The 20,979-nt window shown below is 34.9% G+C and overlaps 1 protein-coding gene across 1 annotated transcript in view; it reads left to right on the forward strand.

Moving 5' to 3' along the window:
• The first annotated feature begins 14,023 nt into the window (after window positions 1-14,023).
• Window positions 14,024-20,979, forward strand: part of PTPRQ (protein tyrosine phosphatase receptor type Q) — a 199,769-nt gene continuing 192,813 nt past the window's right edge. Inside the window, exons 1-4 of the mRNA XM_078074126.1 lie at window positions 14,024-14,077; window positions 14,424-14,535; window positions 15,206-15,432; window positions 18,040-18,109. Coding sequence (XP_077930252.1) covers window positions 14,024-14,077; window positions 14,424-14,535; window positions 15,206-15,432; window positions 18,040-18,109 — 463 coding nt within the window. The remainder of the gene's footprint in view (window positions 14,078-14,423; window positions 14,536-15,205; window positions 15,433-18,039; window positions 18,110-20,979) is intronic.

Genomic DNA, 20,979 nt, shown 5'->3' on the forward strand with positions numbered 1-20,979 from the left:
ATCTTGGGCAAGTTTTTATACTCTTTGGCCCTATTTCCTCATCCGGCAATGAAGATTATTGTTATTCTATAGAACTGTTGAAGGAATTTAATGAGATAATGTGTTTAGCAAATGCTCTGACATGCAAATTGCATGAGAGCAGGTCTTTTGTCTGCTTTGATTACCATTCGGTACCCACTCCTGAGACCAGTGTCTCACATATAACAGGAGACAATAAATATTTTGATGAGTGAAGGACTGAATTATTAGTTTTCATTTTTTTTAAGTTACATGGTTCACATTTCACAACCAAGGAAGCTTAATTTTAATGTGAATCTCTCTACCCCCTCCCTTGCCACACAACAATCAGAATCTCTTTCCTAGAAGTAAAAAATATCTATCATTCTTGGGTTTTAAGACTCCTGCCATGGCTTACAAGGCTCTGCCTTTCTCTTGTGACCCCCACCCCTGCTCCTTTCAGTCTCTCCCAACTCAGGAAAGGATACTGTCCTGAAATCACTGCCCAATTCTTCCCGTCCTCTCCTCCCTCAATCCACCAGCTAGTTCTGCCACTTGTACCTCTAAAACAGATTGTCAATGTGTCTATTTCTCTCCATCCTCCACCTCTCTTGTCCTTGTCACTATCATTTCTTTTTTTTTTTTTTTTTATTTATTTATTTGAGAGAGAGAGAATGAGAGAGAGCAAGCACATGAGAGGGGAGAGGGTCAGAGGGAGAAGCAGGCTCCTTGCTGAGCAGGGAGCCCGATGCGGGACTCGATCCAGGGACTCCAGGATCATGACCTGAGCCGAAGGCAGTCGCTTAACCAACTGAGCCACCCAGGCGCCCTATCATTTCTTACCAAGACCAGCAGCCTAGGTGACAGATGGAAGCTTCTCACATCCCAGCTGGTCTCTGTTTCCATTCCTGATTTCCTTATGATCTACTTTCCATATAACAGCCAGAGAAAGAAAGAGAGCTATTAAAAACATAGTGTCTCTCATTAGTTTAACATCTTCTAGTAGATTTCCATTTTCCTTCAAATAAAATCTTAACTCCTTGCCACGGTCTCCAAGACCTCATCTGATTGGGCCTTCATCTAGCTATCCTGTCTACTTAGTTACTATGCTACAACCATATGTGACTCTCTTTCTGTTCCTCTAGCATGCCAAAAACATCTTCATTACAAGGTTTTTCTCTTGACATTCATTTTGCATGGATATCCAGCTTTCAGTTTTGGTTGCCTTTTTCCTATTATTATATTCTAATCTTAAATATTATCTTCTCATCTCCTTTTCTGATTAATCTAAATAAAACTGCTCTTTCTATTCAACCCCTGTTGTAGCTGAGTTATCTCATTCATTTATTTATTGAGTTACTTGTTGTTAGGTGCTATCACTAGAAGGTAACTTCCCTACAATCAGATGCCCTTTCTGTCTCTTTATCACAATATACCTAGTGCCTATCCTAATGCTTGCCCTGAATTAAAAGCTCAATAAATGTATGATAAATAAGTAAAACCTTACATAACAGTGTTTTCCCATATATGATTGGGGTAATTATGGAGGGAAGATGTCAAAACTGAATATAGTTATCAGGAAAGGGTAGAACTTGAGATGCACTTTTAGTAGGGTTCATACTCATGGAAATGAAGTTATTCTACACTAGCAAGTTCACAAAGTCAGGAGTGAGCATTCTATTTATTTCTAAATGTCATTCAATGATAGGGGCCTCCTAATAAATCATTCATTAAAAATTCTATCCTTTCTGAAATGATTCGATTAATTTTTATATTCAGTGTAGGTGTTCTCCAGTGAAAATTCTAAACATTTTTAGTGTTAATTGTAAAAAGTTCACTTTTTTTTTTTACCCTTGTCTGTCTGTCCTAATTCTCATTTCTCAAGGCAAATGTCTTTGGGGTTAACTGAGGCCATAAAATTATTTGTTGTCAGATAAAACATATAACCCTAGAGTTAATTTTTCCTATTTTTGTATGAACACTTTTTCCCCCCAGAGACTGTAAATTATGTATCTACAAGTAAGTGAAACTTATTCTAAGAAATCATGTTAATATTTAGGATTCAGATTATTTTTTCAACTATATCGTATCACTAATGGTTATCCTAGCCTTTCTCAACCAATGAGATTATTTGTTAAATTTTAATGAATTAAACAACAGTATCCTGTTTGCTTAGCACAATGTAATTGCATAATTGGGATCATTTTCCTAATCATTTAAAATTAATCATCCCAGGTCTTCCAACTATGCTTTAAAAGTAGAAATAAAGCCCAAATTACATTTTTTTCAATTGGTTTTTATTAGAAGTGTAGTCCACATACTTTGGGAAACAAACAAACCTCTATCCTTCAAATTGGATTTTAAGAATTTACATATTTTTACATGAGATCACTACAGACTATTTCTTTTCTTTCTACCCATTCATTAATGCCTTAATGTAACTCTTCATATGTTCAAATTTAGTACTCCATTAAGATTATATTCTACTATTACAAGCTACTTTCTCCTACCATCCTTTTTTGTACTGGAAGTCCTCAGCATTCTCCTCACTCCTCCTCCTGCCTTCCCATATGCCAGACAAGCAAGGTAATTGTCAGTGACACCTTATAAATCAATAAACAATGATATGCTTCTAGACCGCATGATTATCTTTCTCAGTAACAAAACACTCTTCCCACAAGACAGTGATAAACATGCCTACCTAGGAAATTTGTTTCTCTGATTCCTACCACATAAAAATTGTTTTTTAAAGCATAATAGAGTTTAAATAGCTTATAGAATTATCATGTCATTATTTTCACTTGTATACATCTTTCTGTTTTACAAACATGAATATAGAGTGAAGAAGAGTAAAGATAGTTACAGCTTTTAATGAATCAATAAATCTCTAAGGTATTAGAACTATCAGGTTGTTCCACTGAAAATTTCTAAAAGCAATGCCAGTTCTCAGAGCTTTAATGAATAATTGATTGGCTCATGTTACAGTGAAAGATGGGCTGGCATTGAGTGTGACATTTATCATGCATCCATTTAATAAAAATTGGAATGCGTTTCCTATTCCAGGTGTCTATTTTTGTTGTTCTCTCTCTTACTGTTTTGTTTTTGTTTGACTCCTCTAACTAACGCTGAACGTGTTCCAGTCTGTGTAACAGTCCTCCAAATACTGGCTCTCTCCTGAGGCACATGTGTGAGTTCTCTGGAGGACCCCGGGGGCTTGTACCCATTGTCCATTTCCTTGACATGATGGATCCAGCTCAGGCTCAAACTTTTGCACTTCCTCTCAACCCTTTCTTCTGATATCCCACTGCTTTGTGCTGCCAGGGTCTCTGCCCAGGGGCCAGCCTTCTTAGATGGGGTACTGGTAAGACGGTTTAAGACTGACTACTCCTTGTGATTCATGGGAGGTTGGCATCTTTGTCAGGGCAGAAGTGGGTGTACAGGTTGCTCCATGGCTCTTTTTTTGCAATGTTCTTTCTTTCCAATTTCGTTTTTCTCTGATCAGTCAGGAACATGAGCAGGAAGTCTGCTAAGTACATGTCCAAGTGGGAGGTGTCATTCTTTCTAGTAGGCACCCTCAATTTACAGGAGTGATAACATGTGAGTCTCTCATTTACCTGTAGTGTGGGGTGTGGGCAGAATCACCCTGTTTACCATACCTTGGGAAGCCAGGGAAAAGCCATGGTTTTCTTCACTAGGTCAGAAACTTGGGACTCCAATGATTCCTGCTTTCTCCTCCTCCAGTCTTCTACTTACATGGAGTTGGGAGAGTGGAATTTTACACAACAATTTTATACAATACTTTTTTGTTTTCAGGTGACCAACATGAAAAGTCCAGTTCATATATGTGGATATCCACATATAAGTCAGAGAGTATACATATATACACACATATGTACACAAATATATACTTTAATATTTCATTTATATATATTTGTATATACATATATATCCACGTATGTGTATATATGTATGTATGTATATATATATAAATGAAATTTGAAAACAATTTGAGACTATTGGTATTTTAGTGCATAAACTTCTGGGTCAGTCCACTATGCTTATTAACTATGTGAACTTCACTAAGTTATTCAATATCAGCTGGCCCCAAATTACTCCTTGGTGAAGACAGGAAGAATCACAACCCCTTCCTTGGAGTATTAATGTCTGTGAATTTGACTGGTACAGAGTTGGTGCTAAGTAAATTCTTTTTAAACAATTAAAAGCATAAATTTCTCTCTCTCTTTCTCTAGATATCTTACTGTATGACATCTAGAAGGGAGAAGATATTTAAAGTAATTGTGTTTGGCAACAAAGCCAAAGTAAAGAATTTGACTCCAGGTGTGGACTACATGTTGGACGTGAAGACAGTTAGAGGCAGAGATTACAGTGTATCTGTAATGAAGAAAGTGGCTACAAGTAAGGTTATATCCTAAATTCTTTGCCTTATAGTCTTGTAAGAACTTTTTTTTTATGCTTAGCATAAAGCTATTTTAATACATAAATCCTGATAATAAAGAATAATTATGACCATAAAAATATGATTAAGGTAATTCTCAAAAACTATATGAACAATAAAAAAATCTTTGTATGACTAAATGTATTGGGAAGCACCTAGAGTTTTTTCTTAAAAATCTGAAGCCAACGTATATATATAAGTGTGTATTGTATGTCACATATATGGAATATACATGTGTGCACACATGTATATATATGTTTGTATATACACACAAACACTATATATAGATGCCATAATAATATAAACACAATTCATTTTCTACTGAGGAAGGGGTTTGATAAACAGAGAACTTTTCTCTTCCCTGATGTTTGTAAATTTACTGTAAATCAGTTTCATAATATTTTGGGTGGGGTAGAATAATAATATCTTACCAATAATTCTTGTGAAAGTTTGTGAGGTCTACAGGATCCCTTCTCAGTGGAAACCAATTAGTAGTGCAAGAAACAACATTACCTCCATCGACAAATATATTAAAAATGCAGCAATATAGAAATGCTAAAAACTTTGATGTAACAAGAAGAACCACATTCGAAAGTACCCTTACTTCTGGCCCTTACTTACTCTCTAACTTATTTATTCTGTTTTTTTCTTTCTTTTCCTTCCTCCCTCTCTCCCTCTCTTTCTTTCCTTTTTTCTTTTTTTTAGAGAGAGAGAGCAAGCATGAGAGGGGGAGAGACAGAGGGAGAGGGAGAGAATCTTAAGCAGGCTCCACCCCCAGCACGGAGCCCAACATAGAGCTTGATCTCAAGACCCTAGGATCATGACCTGAGCTGAAATCCAGGGTCAGATGCTTTAACTGACTGAACCACCCAGGCACCCCATTGTTCTGTTTCATTTTTATTCAACATCTAGCTAACTGCTAGGTGGTAGCTAACAAACCTGGGATTATATGGTATAAGGATACTTCTTGTTACAAGCACTCAGGAGGCGCAAGTCTACAGGAATGACTAATGACTTATGATTGGTTAAGGAAAGACATTTGGGAACTAGGGAGGATATTAATGAGCTACTTAAGTTGAAACTCAAATATATATAATGTCCTATTTCTCTATTTGCAGAGCTGAACATAGAGGATGTTATACATGAATAAATTTAAGGATTAGTACATAGATGATTAAATTATATTATTCATGTTTGCTTTGTTTTTACATATATATGTGTGATTTTAATTTATATATAATTTACCTTTTCAATAGAACCATCTAGGATATGTGGCTTAACATTAAAAGCTGTGAATACTACTTCTGCAAATTTAATGTGGAATCCAACAGAGACTAACTTCACTCATTACAAGATTTGTATATCAAACAGAACATTTGCAGAAGAATATCTTATTTGGGGAATTGTTACAGAGCACACAGTTACAGATCTGACTCCTGGTGGAATATATACCATCACAGTATGTAGAGTGAGAGGCAACGTTGAAGGACCTGGCACATTTATCAGAGTTATTGCAGGTATACAAATTCTTTTTGATATTTTAAAAATTCACATTTGTGTTGCATATCATACTGTTTAAGATGAAATTTCAATGAGTTTTTTTGAAATGTGAAAATTTAAACTTTACAAAAAGAGGGTAAAAATATTCATTTTACTGGGATATTCTGTGGATTTTTGACATAATATATCTAAAATGCAAATCAGATAAAACAGTTTCTGGTACATGGTCAGTGCTCATGAAATGTAGCTAATATTACACTTGAGTGTCACATTAAATTAGAGGTCCAGCTAGTGAAATTAGGTGGATGACATGGGGATCATCCATCCTCCTAAAAACTTATTCATTGCCTTTTGTGTCCTACTATGTGCTATACACATGAAAAAGCATAGTCTTAGAATGTGCAGAGAGTAGTAAAGAATGAAAGCATAGAAGCACATACAATATAAGTCAAATTAATAGGTGAAGTAATGTAAGTTAAGTTCAAACTTATTCTGGTTGCACAGAAAAAGAAATGACTAGCTCCATGGCATGGATGGAGAAGGTTCTTTGAGCCTGGTAATGACTGTAAAGAATAAGGAGTTTCCTAATTAGACTAGAGGGGATGTTGGGTGTGAGGAAAGGAGGACTCACAGAGAGAGGAAATAACCTATGCAAAATTATGGAGGTATAAATGAATAATGGTGTATTTGTGGAATTATAAGCAATTCAATATTGTAAGACTTTGTTGTTTGTATATGAGAAGAGAACAAAATCTTATTCTGAATAATTTAAAGCATCATTTTAAAATCCAAATGAAGCTGTTAAACCTATCAATATTTTAAATTTTTGAAAAAAGAACATGATCACAGCAATATCTTATGAGATTGCTCTTAAGTAATCTTTAAGACTGTGGATTCAACATGATCCAAAGCAGACATGTGATGGTAACTCAGTCTATGGATTTGTTATGTGGCTCTTAACACATAGTATTTGCCTCTAATTGCTGTTGTGACAAATTGCCATAAGCTTAGTGGCATGAACCAACAAAAAATTTATTATGTCCTAATTCTGTAGGTTATACGTTCAACACAGATCTTACCAGTCTAAAATCAAGGTATTTGGAGGGTTGTGTTCTTTTTGGAGGTTCCAGGGGAAACCCAGTTCTTTGCTCATTTAGATTGTTTGCAAAATTCAGTTCCTTGCAGTTGTAGGACTGAGGTAACCATTTCCTTGCTAGCTGTCAGCTGAGAATGATCCCAGTCTAGAGGAAGCCTCATTCCTTGGCTTGTAATCCTCTTCTTCAATCTCCAAAGCCAACAAAGAAGGTTGAATTGCACTCATGCTTAAACTCTCTCCTACCTTTTTTTCCTGTCACATGTGACTATTCTTTCTCTTTCACTTTTAAGGGCCTGTGTGTTTAGATCGGGCCTACCTGGATAATCTAGGTTGATTTCTCTGTTTTAAAGTCCCTAATCTTAATTACATCTAAAACCCCTTTTGCCATGTAACATCACATATTAAAAGGTTTCATGGGTTAGCATGTGGGCACCTTGGAGTGTCATTCTACAGACTAAATACACTATTGTTTTCCTAAATGTGGTATGTATGTGACAATGCAAAACAAGCAATGTGTTTAGAATTCATTCACCAGTTTACTCCTGGATTTGATACTTATTAACTGACTATTATTGGTTGTTATCTAATATCTTTGGCTTTATGTTTCAGTGTAACTTGGAGTACATAATCTTTGAGACTCCTTATGGCTCTTAAACATTCTATTACACTTTGTACATTTTATTTTTTAATTTTTAATTTTTAAAGATTTTATTTATTTATTTGAGAGAGAGAGAGCACGTGAGTGGTAGGGAGGGGCAGAGAGAGAGAGGGAGAAGCACACTCCCCACTGAGCAGGGAGCCCTTCATGGGGCTCGATCCCAGGACCCTGAGATCATGACCCAAGCCAAAGGCAGATGCTTAACTGACCGAATCACCCAGGTGCCCCTACTTTGTACATTTTAAATATTGTTTATATATAAATACTACACATCTTTATTATTTCTTAAAAAGCACATATGTTCAATCATGTATTCAATGTCTTTTCTTCAGAGTGTCACACTAAGTAAAGTATAAAATCCAACACATTAAAATTGGACCCACTCAAGAAATTTTAGTCTGTGGCAGGTTTTCTAAACCTCAGCACTATTGACATTTTGGGCTGGGTGATTCTCTCTTGTGTGGATCTGTCCTATGCATTGTAGGATGTTTAGCTGCATCCCTGACCTCTGCCCACTACATACAAGTAAGATCTTAACCATGATGATCAAATTTCATTTCCAGAAATCCCCAGAAATCCAGAAGTTGGCAAAATCACAAATGGTCTGTGGTAAGCACTGATACATGTGGTTGAACGGAAAGATCAAATAGACCTCTGAGCAAAGATTGAGAAAAAGTATGGTAAATATTTTGCTGATAGACAGGTAAAGAAGATTATGCAGTAAATGGGACAGAGTTTGCCTACTTAGAATTTGGTCTGAGGAAAAAGTAACCAAAGTAATGTCAGTGTCAGAAAAGTTTCATGGATGATATAGACTGTCAGTGGTCATTTTAATTAAAGAGAGCACTTGATGAAATAGTAGGAACCTGATGTTCTGGTTGTATAGTGTTGGTGTAGGAGATAGTTTTGAGAGATTATAGGTGGGTAATGGAAGTCACGTTAGAGGAGAGGAGTGATTTGAAGTGAGTTGATAAGACCAGAAATAGGGAAGGGTAATAATCTAGGTTTCCAGATTGGGGGAGGGGTCCTCGGAGCGGGAATAGATCCCGCCGCCCTGCTTTTTGTAAAGAAAGCGGTAATAATGGAACAATATGGGGGGGGCCATTGTATGCAGAGTACTGCTGACTTGAGGACGGGGCTAAAATTAAGAAATAAAAAAGAGGCAATGTGATGGTTTCCCTGAGAGATGACCAGGGTTTACAGAGAAATACAGCAGGAGTAACAAATACTACTAATCATGGCTTACGTTTACTAAGCTCTTACTATGTTCGAGACACTCTTCTAAGCACTTTACTTGTATTAACTTATTTTATTCTCACAACAGTGTGTGGAGTAGCAGTATTCTTATCCCCAAACTGACGCGGCCAGTGAGGTACAGAGGGGTTAAGGATTTTGCCTAGAATTTTATTTATGTGGCAGAGCCAGGATTTAAACCCAGTAATCCAGTTCCAGGGCCTATGACCAGTGCCTGTACTAAAAAAATGATTCTTTGTTTAGACTCTTGTGGCACCTAAGGAGATGCCGACTTATTAGAGAATGTTTATTTTATTAATAGTTTATACCTATTTCTGAAATAGGAGGAAGCTTTAGGCACCTGATGAATATGTGTCGCCTTGACACAGGACATATTTAGATGGAGTCCCTTTAAATTGGGGGCCAATTCAAATAATAATCTTAGACTTAACAGTAAAACTATGGATCATCCTACTGCTTAAATCCTCTATAAAGTATTGATTTATTTAGAATTTCTTGATCTGCTGTTATTTGTAAGCCACTTCGTGTAATAAGTTAGAGCGGTGGAGTTATCATAATAATTGAACCTTAAGTTTTGAAGCTGTTGCTTCTAGGTCTAAATCCTGGCTCTGCCGTTCACCTGTTAGCTTTGAGACCTTGGTGAAGTTGCCTAAATTCTTCGTTTCTCAGTTTTCTCATTTTTAAATGGCAGTGATAATAGTTTGTAGTGATGAATTGTTATGACTGTTAAATACAGTGTGTGGAAGTGCTAGCACAGCGTGGATGGTATCATGAACTTTGTATGCATTAGTCAGAATTTTGCTTGTCTTATGCATGAGTATCTCCTCCATCATAGTATATATTATGCCCAGCCTATGATTTAATCATGGAAGGATTTAAATGTGATAGGCAAAGTTTATTATATACAGTGTTAGTACATAGGAAGTATAAATAAAAGTTAATAATAGTGGTAATGGAAACTTTTTAAGTCTTCTCATTTTATTTTAAAATAACTGGTTTTTGTTTTCTTGAGAGTGTTTTGATAAGTATGTGGAGCTTTTTTGTGGATATTCCAAGGTATGTAACATTTTGTTCTCACTTTGTGTATGTATACTTTTTTGAGTCGGAATCTACTGAGGAGTTCCCTGTGTAGCCTGTTCTTCCATTTTGAATCTCTTCTTACTCTCTTTCTTAAAGGTTAATATACCATAGTTTGTATCAGAATTTTGTTTTTGAGGTCCTCCTAGTTCTTTTGAACTTTTTTTCTTTATAGACACTTATTATTGGATTATATTTCTGGTTTGTTTTTTGTTTTTTTTTTTCAGTTCTCAAAATGCAGTTTAGGTAAATTTACCAAAAGGCCAAGGGGAAAGTTGAGAGATTCTTTAAAGCTAAACTGTCCAGTATGTAGTGATCAGCAATCTATGACTACTGGGTTTTAAGATGTGGCCAGTCCAAATTCAGCTGTGTTATAAGTGTGAAAGACGTAGGATTTCAGAGACAGTATGAAAGACAGGGAACTAGCTCATTAATGATGTTATATTGACTATATGTAAAATGATGTTTTTGATATATTGGGTTAACTAAAATGTATTATTCGATTAATTTTACATGTTTATTTTTACCTTTTTAATGTGGCTCACATATTTTTTTTGGACACTGCTGCTTTATAGAATCACAAGACAGTTAAGCATATTTAAGTCTCTGAGATATCCTGCAATAAAGATATCCTGCAATTTATACTTCCTACATACCAACACTGTATATAATAAACTTTGCCTATCACATTTAAATCCTGTTTAACTTAAAAAAGAAGTTATTGACAAAGTGGCTTAATCATAGAACACCTATCAAACTCTAAGGATTTAGGGTTCTGAGGATTAGCTTGAGAAATTCTAGTCTAAAAAAATAATATGTAACTAAGCCCAGAATTCTGTTTGCTATTCCTAATTAAATTGAACACAATGTGATATTCTCTTAAAACTCCAAACACATCCATCTCACAATTTGATTTTTATTGGTTAGTAACAATTTGGTTGAGAGTAATATTTTTGCTTCATATTTTCCCACCTTTTGAGAGATTACATTCCGTGAGGTACAAATCATATATTTATTATGGCATTTACTTTCAGTTAATTGAATCTTCCAGCTCATATCCAGGAATCTGCCTTCTTCCACAATGACATAAGCATTGCTCCATCTCCACTACCTTTTTCTAAGGACAAGCCTCCTTTCTCTCTGTCCAAACTACCACAATATCCTACTAATTGGCCTCTCATTGCCATTTTTGCTTCTCTTCAAATCTTATGCCATTCATATACCATTTCAAAGTAATCTTTTAAAATAATAATTAAAGAAAAAGTCACATTGTTTTCCTTTTCAAATTCTATAGTTTTCCATTGTATTAAGGGGGGTAAAAAGCTAACATCTTTATTATGGCCTGCATAATCATCAGACTTCCTCTTTCTTACTTGATTCCAGAAACTCAGGCTGGCCTTTCTCAGTTACACTAAATTCTGTCCATTTCCAGGGCTTCTATTCACTCTACTTTGAAAAGTCTTTACCAAACTGTGTTGAAACTTCCAGGCTTTCTCTCTTGATCAGATTGGCAGATTTCCAGACAAATATATTCTTCCTCTTCTTGGTGAGACATGCTTCATTCTTAGCCAAGAGTCCTTCAGCATGTAATCTTAAACCACAGTCTAGGAAACTACATCCTATCTCACCACCATCCCAGTAAGCAGACCTTCACTTTTCTTATCTTTTTTTTTTTCTTCCACAGTTTCATCCAGGTCTTTTTGCAGTTTCTTGTCTAAGATTTCATGGATATTAGTCACTTTCCAGGATCTTTGAGGAAATACGTAGTATTAGCCCTCGCATAAATCAGTCAGCATGAGTAGTGATTGGTTGGACTTTTGTCATGTTAGACTTCTGCCTATTTTAATGTGGGCTGGTGAGAAGAACCAAGCTCTTTTCTCTCAAGCTTGGGAATACAGAGGACATAGGTCTGTGTGCAGAATGATCGAGGAAAAAATGCCAGCAGCTATGCACAACAAAGGAATTCTACCCATATAAACTGGGTATTCCTCTGATCTTTTTACCTTGGGTTTACAGTATTCTATTTTATTTTATTTTTTAAAGATTGTGTTTATTTATTTGACAGAGAGAGACACAGCAAGAGCAGAAACACAAGCAGGGGGAATGGGAGAGAGAGAAGCAGGCTTCCCGTGGAGCAGGGAGCCCAATGCGGGGCTCGATCCCAGGACCCTGGGATCATGACCTGAGCCGAAAGCAGACGCTTAACGACTGAGCCACCCAGGTGCCCCTGGGTTTACAGTATTCTAAAGAGTTATTATAAGACTACAGTTTTCCCTACACAGACAGTTTGGAGATGATGCCAGGAGACTGTTTGTTGTATCTTTGAGAATGTCATGGTGGAAATTAATTGATCAATACCTGGATCAGTTACTAGGGAAGCATTATAAACATTAAAGGAACTTTTCAAAGAAGATAAAGAAAGACTACTCTAAAAGTATCTCTCACCTGCCCAAATGTGAGAAATTGACCTCTTGAGGTTTCTATTTTATGCCATGTGCCCTATCAGTTTTGTTAGGAAATGTATATTTCATTTTTTTAATTATATCCATTTGAAATCATCTCTGATAGATGGACTTTAAAATGATAAGCAGAGTTAAATAATTAATTCCAGAGTCCTTTTTTTTTGGAAATGGTATTAGATTTGGTCTTTATCAGGTATGTTTTTTGCATGCTTGGCTTCATAATCTCTCTTCCTCCCCCTATATTGTTTTTCTGGAATCTGCACTAAAGATAAGGCAGAGTGAAAATCTGACTCATTGGCAACCAATCAGAAGAACTTTATGTAGAAAACTCCCTTCAAGGAGGTACAGGCAGCGTAAACAAAACTCTGGGAACAGTGGAAGCAAAGGTAGAAAAATATGGTTGAAGTGGCTAGGACAATTAGTACTTACTGTTTAAAAGCTATCGTAGTTCACTTCCTAGATGAAAAAAGCTTTTCTTTTAAGGAGACACCTGAGTAAATATTCATCAGAAATGCTCACCCTTTAAAAAAATTTGGCAGATGTTAGTTATATTTTTTTTTCCCAATTATCTTCTGCTTGGTTAAAATATCCAGGTAATTGGATCAATAGTTTGGACTTAAATAATTTGCTTAAAATGATTCAAGTTTTCAATTAGAGCATAAGCTTTAAAAAACCATTTGGGCAACCAACAGAGTTTAGCAGGTAAAGAATATCCCCGAAACAGATAGATAAATTGATATATTATTTCTGATAATTATACTTAAAAACTGGTTACTATTAAAGATTTACATGCCTAACACCATTGTGTGACCGGAGATAATTTAAAGGACTCAGTGCTTTTTAACAATGTGGTTATATTTAAATCTGACAGATTATTGATTCTCATTTTTTCTTTGAATATTTAGGAGAATAACTCTATTTCAAACCTCTATTTTTCAATATCAGAACCAGAAAAACCCGAGAAACTTAAAGCCTTCAATATTTCCACACATTCCTTTTCTCTGTATTGGAGCCTGCCCTCTGGCCATGTGGAGAGGTTTCATGTGGATCTCGTTCCTGACAGTGGCTTTGTTACTATCAAAGATCTTGGAGGTGGAGAGTATCAGGTATAGTTTTCATTATCATACTTGCTGAGCCAACTTGTGTTTATATTTGGTCCTCATAGGAAAGTTCTTTATGAAACTCATACACCATGAACACTTACTCCTTTGAGAGTTTTTTAAAAGCATAAAATGAAGACAAAAACACTGATGCTGAATTGATGAGTGTGAGTTTCAGCATGGGTGGACTGTTACCTTAGCAACGTCTATGCCTTTTTTTTTTTCTTAAGTCTTACCCTGAACCTACAGCCAGCCATCCAAGGGTTCATGAATAGTTTAACAAAGAAAGGGCAGAGCTATTGAGTAATCCAGGCTCATTAATTGTGTACTTGCCAGGAGGATCTGTCTTTAAATCATTAATGCAGGCAACATTTCTCTCTAGAGCCATCAATGTGATTCCACTGCCTGAAAAATGTAATAATGATGGATTTTCTTATCATTTTTCTTTTACTTTTTATTGGAACTTCAGAGACACAGGTATTTCATATATACTCCTAAAAATGTTAAGCAATGGGCTGTAGATTTTTTAAGACTCTTAAATAGTTGTTTCTTGTGACAACAAGCTAGAGAGATTAAATACTGATTTAGTTTTTGATAACACAGTATGTTTTATAAGTTTTTATTATCTGTTACTTGGTAAATAGTTATGTGATAGAACAAATTTATTATATTTTGCAGTAATATGGAACTTGGAATATTTTAAACAGTGCAGAGTTATTGTGTGAGATGTTACTTTATTTTGTTGTTGTGATAGATTTATTGTTTTAGCTTTCTTGTTTTCCAGAAAGAGTTTTAATGCAATTATTTGTTTTTGGTGTTCTAGGTTGATGTTTCCAATGCTGTTCCTGGTACTAGGTACGATGTAACCATCTATTCTATTTCTGCTACAACATACAGCTCACCTGTTAGTAGAACAGTGACAACCAATGTAACAAGTGAGTATATGTTTCCTTTTTTTATGAAGTATTTTTAATGAAGTTTTTGCAGCTAGTATAAATCTATTGGATGGAAATACTTACATTAGCACTATGTGCCTTATATACATGAAAACAGGTTAGTAATTAAGGCAAAATGGAAACATAAGAAAGTGATCTCTTTAGGACCTGTGTTCTACTGTTTTTTTAGCTTTCTTGACTTTCAGAGAGTAAAGATAATTGTACTTGTTTGTGAAATGGATCAGAGAGATGGCTAATGGTAATATTTAAATAATACAGAGCCATGAAAATAGACTCACTACACTTGCTCGGGAAGAATTATTTAGTTTGTAAGACTGTGTTCTTGCTTTCTTAGTTTTATGTGTGAGCTTTGCACAAATAAGTTTCTCTTAAAAATGATCTGGCATCAAAAGTGTATTTGGCATGTAGTATGTGGTAGCATTCCATTTTTTACATTCTTATAAAAGAATGTTTCTGGTATCCCCCAAAGCATTTAATCTTCTTTTTTCTTTTGGTAGCAAAGCTCTAGGGAGGATAAAGTCACATTTGAGAGACCATTAGTCTTTGGGAACTTCAAAAGTCTACATTTGTAAAAACTTTCTTATTTATGATTGTGAAAATACAATAATTGTTTGACCTTTTAACAACATTTTTTTTTTTTTTTAAATAGAACCAGGGCCTCCAGTCTTCCTAGCAGGAGAAAGAGTTGGATCTGCCGGGATTCTTCTGTCTTGGAATACACCACCTAATCCAAACGGAAGGATTGTATCTTACATTGTTAAATATAAGGAAGTTTGTCCATGGATGCAAACAGAATACACACAAGTTAGAACAAAGCCAGACAGTCTGGAAGTTCTTCTTACTAATCTTAATCCTGGAACAACATATGAAATCAAGGTAATATTTTGTTAATATTTAGTATTAAGTATTAAGTACTTCATATTAATGCTTAGTATTAATTTTAAAAGCGAAGGAGCTTTTTCCCACCAGCCTTTAAAGCTGAACACAGCCAAGTGATTGAAGAATGATCATCTGAGTCATGACCTCAGGGCCCATCTGGGCTCTTAAAATTTGAACAACTGTTGTAATCTCTTTTCATTTTTAGGTGTATTTATATAATTTATTTATTTTAAAAACATTTAACTTAGCAACTTTTTCAAAGAATAAATCAAGTTTAAATTACATAATTTAGGCTTTATAAGTAAAAATATTCTACTTTTTCATTAACCTTTAAGTTATCTTTGTTATTTTCCTCTTAATCCTGTTGTATTTGTGTGTATGTTATCAAAATTTGAATAATGGTATGAAAGTTTCTATTGAGCCAGCTTCTCGGAGAACAATGAATTCAATTCAGTTCCATTCAATAAGTGTTTCCTGAACATTTATTGTGTCTTTGTGTTTATAAAAATTTTTAGTTCTTTACAATGTTTAATATGCAAAATTAAACATCTTATTTAGAAATTAAGAAGAGCATATAAAAAGCAATCCTAAATTAGGCCATATGAAAATGTTTACAATTAAGATATATTTGTGATATTTCCAGAGTATAGTAAAAGATACAGATATCTTTTTGATCCTTTCTATTTTCAACATAACATCAATATGTTCTTTGAGCTTTTAAGATAATTGAATATAGAGAAAAAAATCTATAAAAGCTGTATAAATATGTGATAAGACATAACTGAGATGGCTTTCTGGATGGTAAGAAATGATGGGAAAGAGAGAATTTGCCTGGTGTGGGGGTTTCATTATTGGAAGCATGCCTATTTGTGAAAGCAAAGCACACAGTAAGAATTAGAGAGCTTCCCTATAGTAGGGATCCCCCATATGAGAACAGTTAAAAGGAAATTTTTACTGATGCAAAAGTCAAAGCCAAAGATTCATGATGGCTATTTCATTGCAGAAACATGGGTAAAGAGTAGGAGACATTTTCGGGCGCCTGGGTGGCTCAGTTGGTTAAGCGACTGCCTTCGGCTCAGGTCATGATCCCGGAGTCCTGGGATCGAGTCCCACATCGGGCTCCCAGCTCGGCAGGGAGCCTGCTTCTCCCTCTGAACCTATCCCCTCTCATGCTGTTTCTCTCTCTCTCTCTCTCTCAAATAAATAAATAAAATCTTAAAAAAAAAAAAAAAAAAAAAGAGTAGGAGACATTTTCTAACTGATACATAAAAATGGCATAGTATACATATTTTCTGTCAACAGCCCATATTTAGATATATGTTAAAATATACTATTGAAGGTAATATGTAAAAATTAAATTTTAATGTGATAAGAAGCTGTTATAGACAGAAAGGTAATTTAGCTAACCTAGTTCTGCTTAGATCTATTTTTATGGAGTTTGAATTTTTATTCCTTTGAATTCTCTTATTTCAGGCCTGTTGGGAAGCCCTTATTCTTCTTTTAATCCCACACTTTATAAATCATTGTTGTTACCTTTACGCTGTTCAAATAAATGTTAGCCATTGCAGAATTCCAAAGGGTATTGGTGCAGTACATTTGACATCTTCAAATGTAGATATCAAATCTACATAATCTGGGGAGAAAAGTACTTTACATGTGTTATTTCATTTAGTCCTTAGAACAATTCTATGACATAGATATATCGTTATTCCCATTTTAAAGAGAAGGAAAATGTGACTTAGAATAGGACCAGTAAATTGCCTACAACTACTCATTTAGGAGTTGGTGGAGTTCAATTTAAACTAAGGTTTTCAGACGCCAGTTATGGCATTTGGAAGAGCATTAAGAGTCTTGACCTCAATAATGACGTTTTCTCTGCCTATTCTAGTCTACTTGACTAGGCTATCTGAGTCAAAAAGAATTTTTCTATCTTTTAAATTCAGAATACTTAGTCTAACTGATTAAGCTTATTTTTAAAATTGTTTTATTGAGTATGTATTTGACTGATTAGATTGTAAACTCTAAAGCCAGATACCATATATATGGTTTCATATTTGTTACAGAAATAGTCATAGTGTCTGGCATGAAGTGAATATAATGGAAAGAGTTTGAGCTTTAGAAATAAGCATGACTTCAATGGAATTCTGGTTCTACCACTTATTCCTGTATGACTCAGGCAAGTTACTTGACTTCACTCAATGAGTTTCCTCATCTATAAAATTCTGATCAGAACACTTTATGCTTTGATAATGTGGATAAAATGAGATACGTAAAATTTCTAGGAGATTTCCTGGTACGTAAAAGTTGCCCATAAATAATAACTGTTACTATTAATACTACTAATTGACTGTAAAACTTGACTATTAATTTTTCCATTAGGAATTGAAGAAATCTGTTGAATCAAACTATGCTGCAAATATACCCTTAAGGATAATGGAAATAAGGAATAGCTCCATGTGTGCTTTCTACTTTGGGAGTATTACAGGAATTAAGGGAAAAGTGTCTTTATCATTTAACTTATCAACAAGTCAAAATTTTATTATTTCAGATTCTGTTTAATTAGAGAGTAAAAAGTTTGAACATAATTCTTTTGGTCTGTTTTAGGTTGCTGCTGAAAACAGTGCTGGTATTGGAGTGTTTAGTGACCCATTTCTTTTCCAAACTGCGGAAAGTGGTAATTTGCCTAAATCATTTGTTCCAACTTAACTTAATTATGAGTTTTTGTCATTTATAATAAATAGGCATATAAACCAGATAATGGTGTTAAAATCCATAGAATCTTCAAAAGCATGGCCATTCGATTACTTTTAGAGTCTTCTTGGATAGTTATTCATTAAAATTATATATTGTTCTCTATGATTATGAAATCAGTACGTGTTATCTTAAAAAAACTTTGAAAAAATAAGAAACAGTAAAAATTATCCATGGCCTTGTCATATAAAAACTCTGTTACCATTTTGGTTCACTCCTGGTTGGTCCTTTTTTTCTCCCATGAATATGTGTCTATGTGACTATATATTCATGAAAGTAGCCTTATGCCAATTATGCAAGTTTATAGCCTGCTTTTTCCTGTTAATATCAAATCATACACACTTCTATGACATTAGACTTTTGGAAATATAGATTTTATAGTTATATTATTCCATAACATGTAGTCGTTATCAAACCAATTGAAGATACCTCCCTTCTTTCAATGGTGGAGAGGAAAGAGCCTGAGGTACCATTGATGCCTCTCTCTCATAGTATACTCTATCAGCAAATTGCGCCAGCACTACATCAAAATGCATCCTGAATCTCACCCTAATTGCAAATCAGTCTAATCTATTATCACTTCTTGCCTGAACAATTGAAAGTCTCCTTACTGGTTTTCCTGTTTCCAGCTTACTTGCCTACAGTTCCCTTTCTCCACATGAGCTATGTCATCTTTTGAAACATAAGCCAGAACATATTGCTTCTCTCTTACCTTTTTTTTTTTAAGATTTTATTTATTTATTTGACAGAGAGAGACACAGCGAGAGAGGGAACACAAGCAAGGGGAGTGGGAGAGGAAGAAGCAGGCTTCCTGCAGAGCAGGGAGCCCAATATGGGGCTCGATCCCAGGACCCTGGGATCATGACCTGAGCCGAAGGCAGATGCTTAATGACTGAGCCACCCAGGAGCCCCTGCTTCTCTCTTCCTAATAGGGCTCCTATCTTACTCAGAATAAGACCGTAAGTCCTTCCCATGGTCCATAGCACTCTGGATGTTCTTTTCCCTCTCTGATCCATCTCTAACATTCTCCCCTCCCTCCAAATACACCATCCATACCTATCTTCCATCAAAGGGCCTTTGCACTTGCTGTTTCCTCTAACTGGAATACTCTTTCACTAAATATCCGCATGTCTCTCTCCCCTAGTTAATTCAAATCTCACATTACTGGGGCGCCTGGGTGGCTCAGATGGTTAAGCGTCTGCCTTCAGCTCAGGTCATGATCCCAGGGTCCAGGGATCGAGCCCCACATCGGGCTCCTGGCTCAGCGAGGAGCCTGCTTCTCCCTCTGCCTCTGCCTCTCTCCCTGCTCATGCTTTCTCTCTCTCTCTCTCTGTATCTCTGTGTCTCAAATGAATAAATAAAATCTTTAAAAAAAAAAAAAAAAAAAAAAATCTCACATTACTTTCCTAACTACACCTTATAAAATAGCCTCTATTTCCTCCTGTCCATCTCTAGCCTTAACACATTATTTTTCTTCATTGGACCAGCCTGATATGTTACATATTTACTTGCTTATTTTTTATTGTATATATCAGCCTAGTAGAACATAAGCTTTGTGATAAAAATAAGTTAGTGATTGGAGGTGCTTTTATTTATTTAATAATTCCTCTATTTACTTATAATAGCAAAAAGTTAGAACCAATAAATGCAGTATGATTAAATAAATAATGGCACCTCCATTCAACAACAGATATTTTCTGTGGAACTTACATTCTTGTGGGCTAAGATACATGAGTTACTAAGTAATATGTCAGGTTAGTGATAACTGTTATAAAAAGAATTTCCATAATTTTTTGCAACTATAAATGTTTTACATATTTAAAAGATAAAAATCTTCCAGTGAACCACTTTATGCCAAAGGGATAAATTGAAATGGGCCCTGTGTATCTAGAGAGGATAATGTATTGGCTCATGTTAAAAAACATGCATCAAGCTTTGTGGCCTAGTTTCTATTTGAGACTTTATCTAGAGAATCATATGAAAACATGCTCTATCCCATAAGAAGTTAGAGAAAATTCAGGAGTTTATTTAAAATTAGAAATTAATGATTTATGAGGTTTAAATTACTCTTGTTGATTTTGAGCATATTGACTCTCAAATTATTTGTACAACTAAAATTCAAGTGGGAAAATTATCATTTCAAAATTAAATATTCACTAGGATATAAAATAAAAATTTATTACTTATGTTTTTAAGTTTTAGGGAAGTTAATTGGAATAACTTTTGAATGACATGAAAAGTTTTGTCTTGGGAGTCTTACTGTTTCTCATTTATTGTGTGTTTTTGGGCAAATCGGATAATTATATAATTTCTCTTGCCCCTATATTGACTTTTTTTTTTTTGGTAAATGTAAAGAGGTAAAAACATAATGTAAATATAAATTTAATTGTATCAGTATTCTGCAATTTTCACCCAAGTACCCCTTTTTATTATTTATGCTATACAGAACACAAATTTAAGGAATAGTTCAATGGAATAAATAAGCTGCATTTTTTATTGTTAAATCAGAAGGAATTTCTTTTCCCATGAATAAAAATACTCTTGGGAAGAGTATACAGGTTAACTATTTATGCCATACTGAGTTGATGTTGCATCCACAAGCACAAAAATCTCAACTTCTTAACTTCCCATGCAGCATTATTTCAGGTAAACATAGAATTTATTTTGGCTCTAAGATAATAGAATGCACCTCCATTTTCAACTTGATGGATCTTTAGAAATGCAGGAAAAGTCTCTATATTGGATTTATGAAGTTTCTTTCTGGCTCAATAAATGTATACTTTGCATAGTGTA

This window comes from Halichoerus grypus, chromosome 6 (genome assembly GCF_964656455.1).
Source record: "Halichoerus grypus chromosome 6, mHalGry1.hap1.1, whole genome shotgun sequence".
NCBI lineage: Eukaryota > Metazoa > Chordata > Mammalia > Carnivora > Phocidae > Halichoerus > Halichoerus grypus.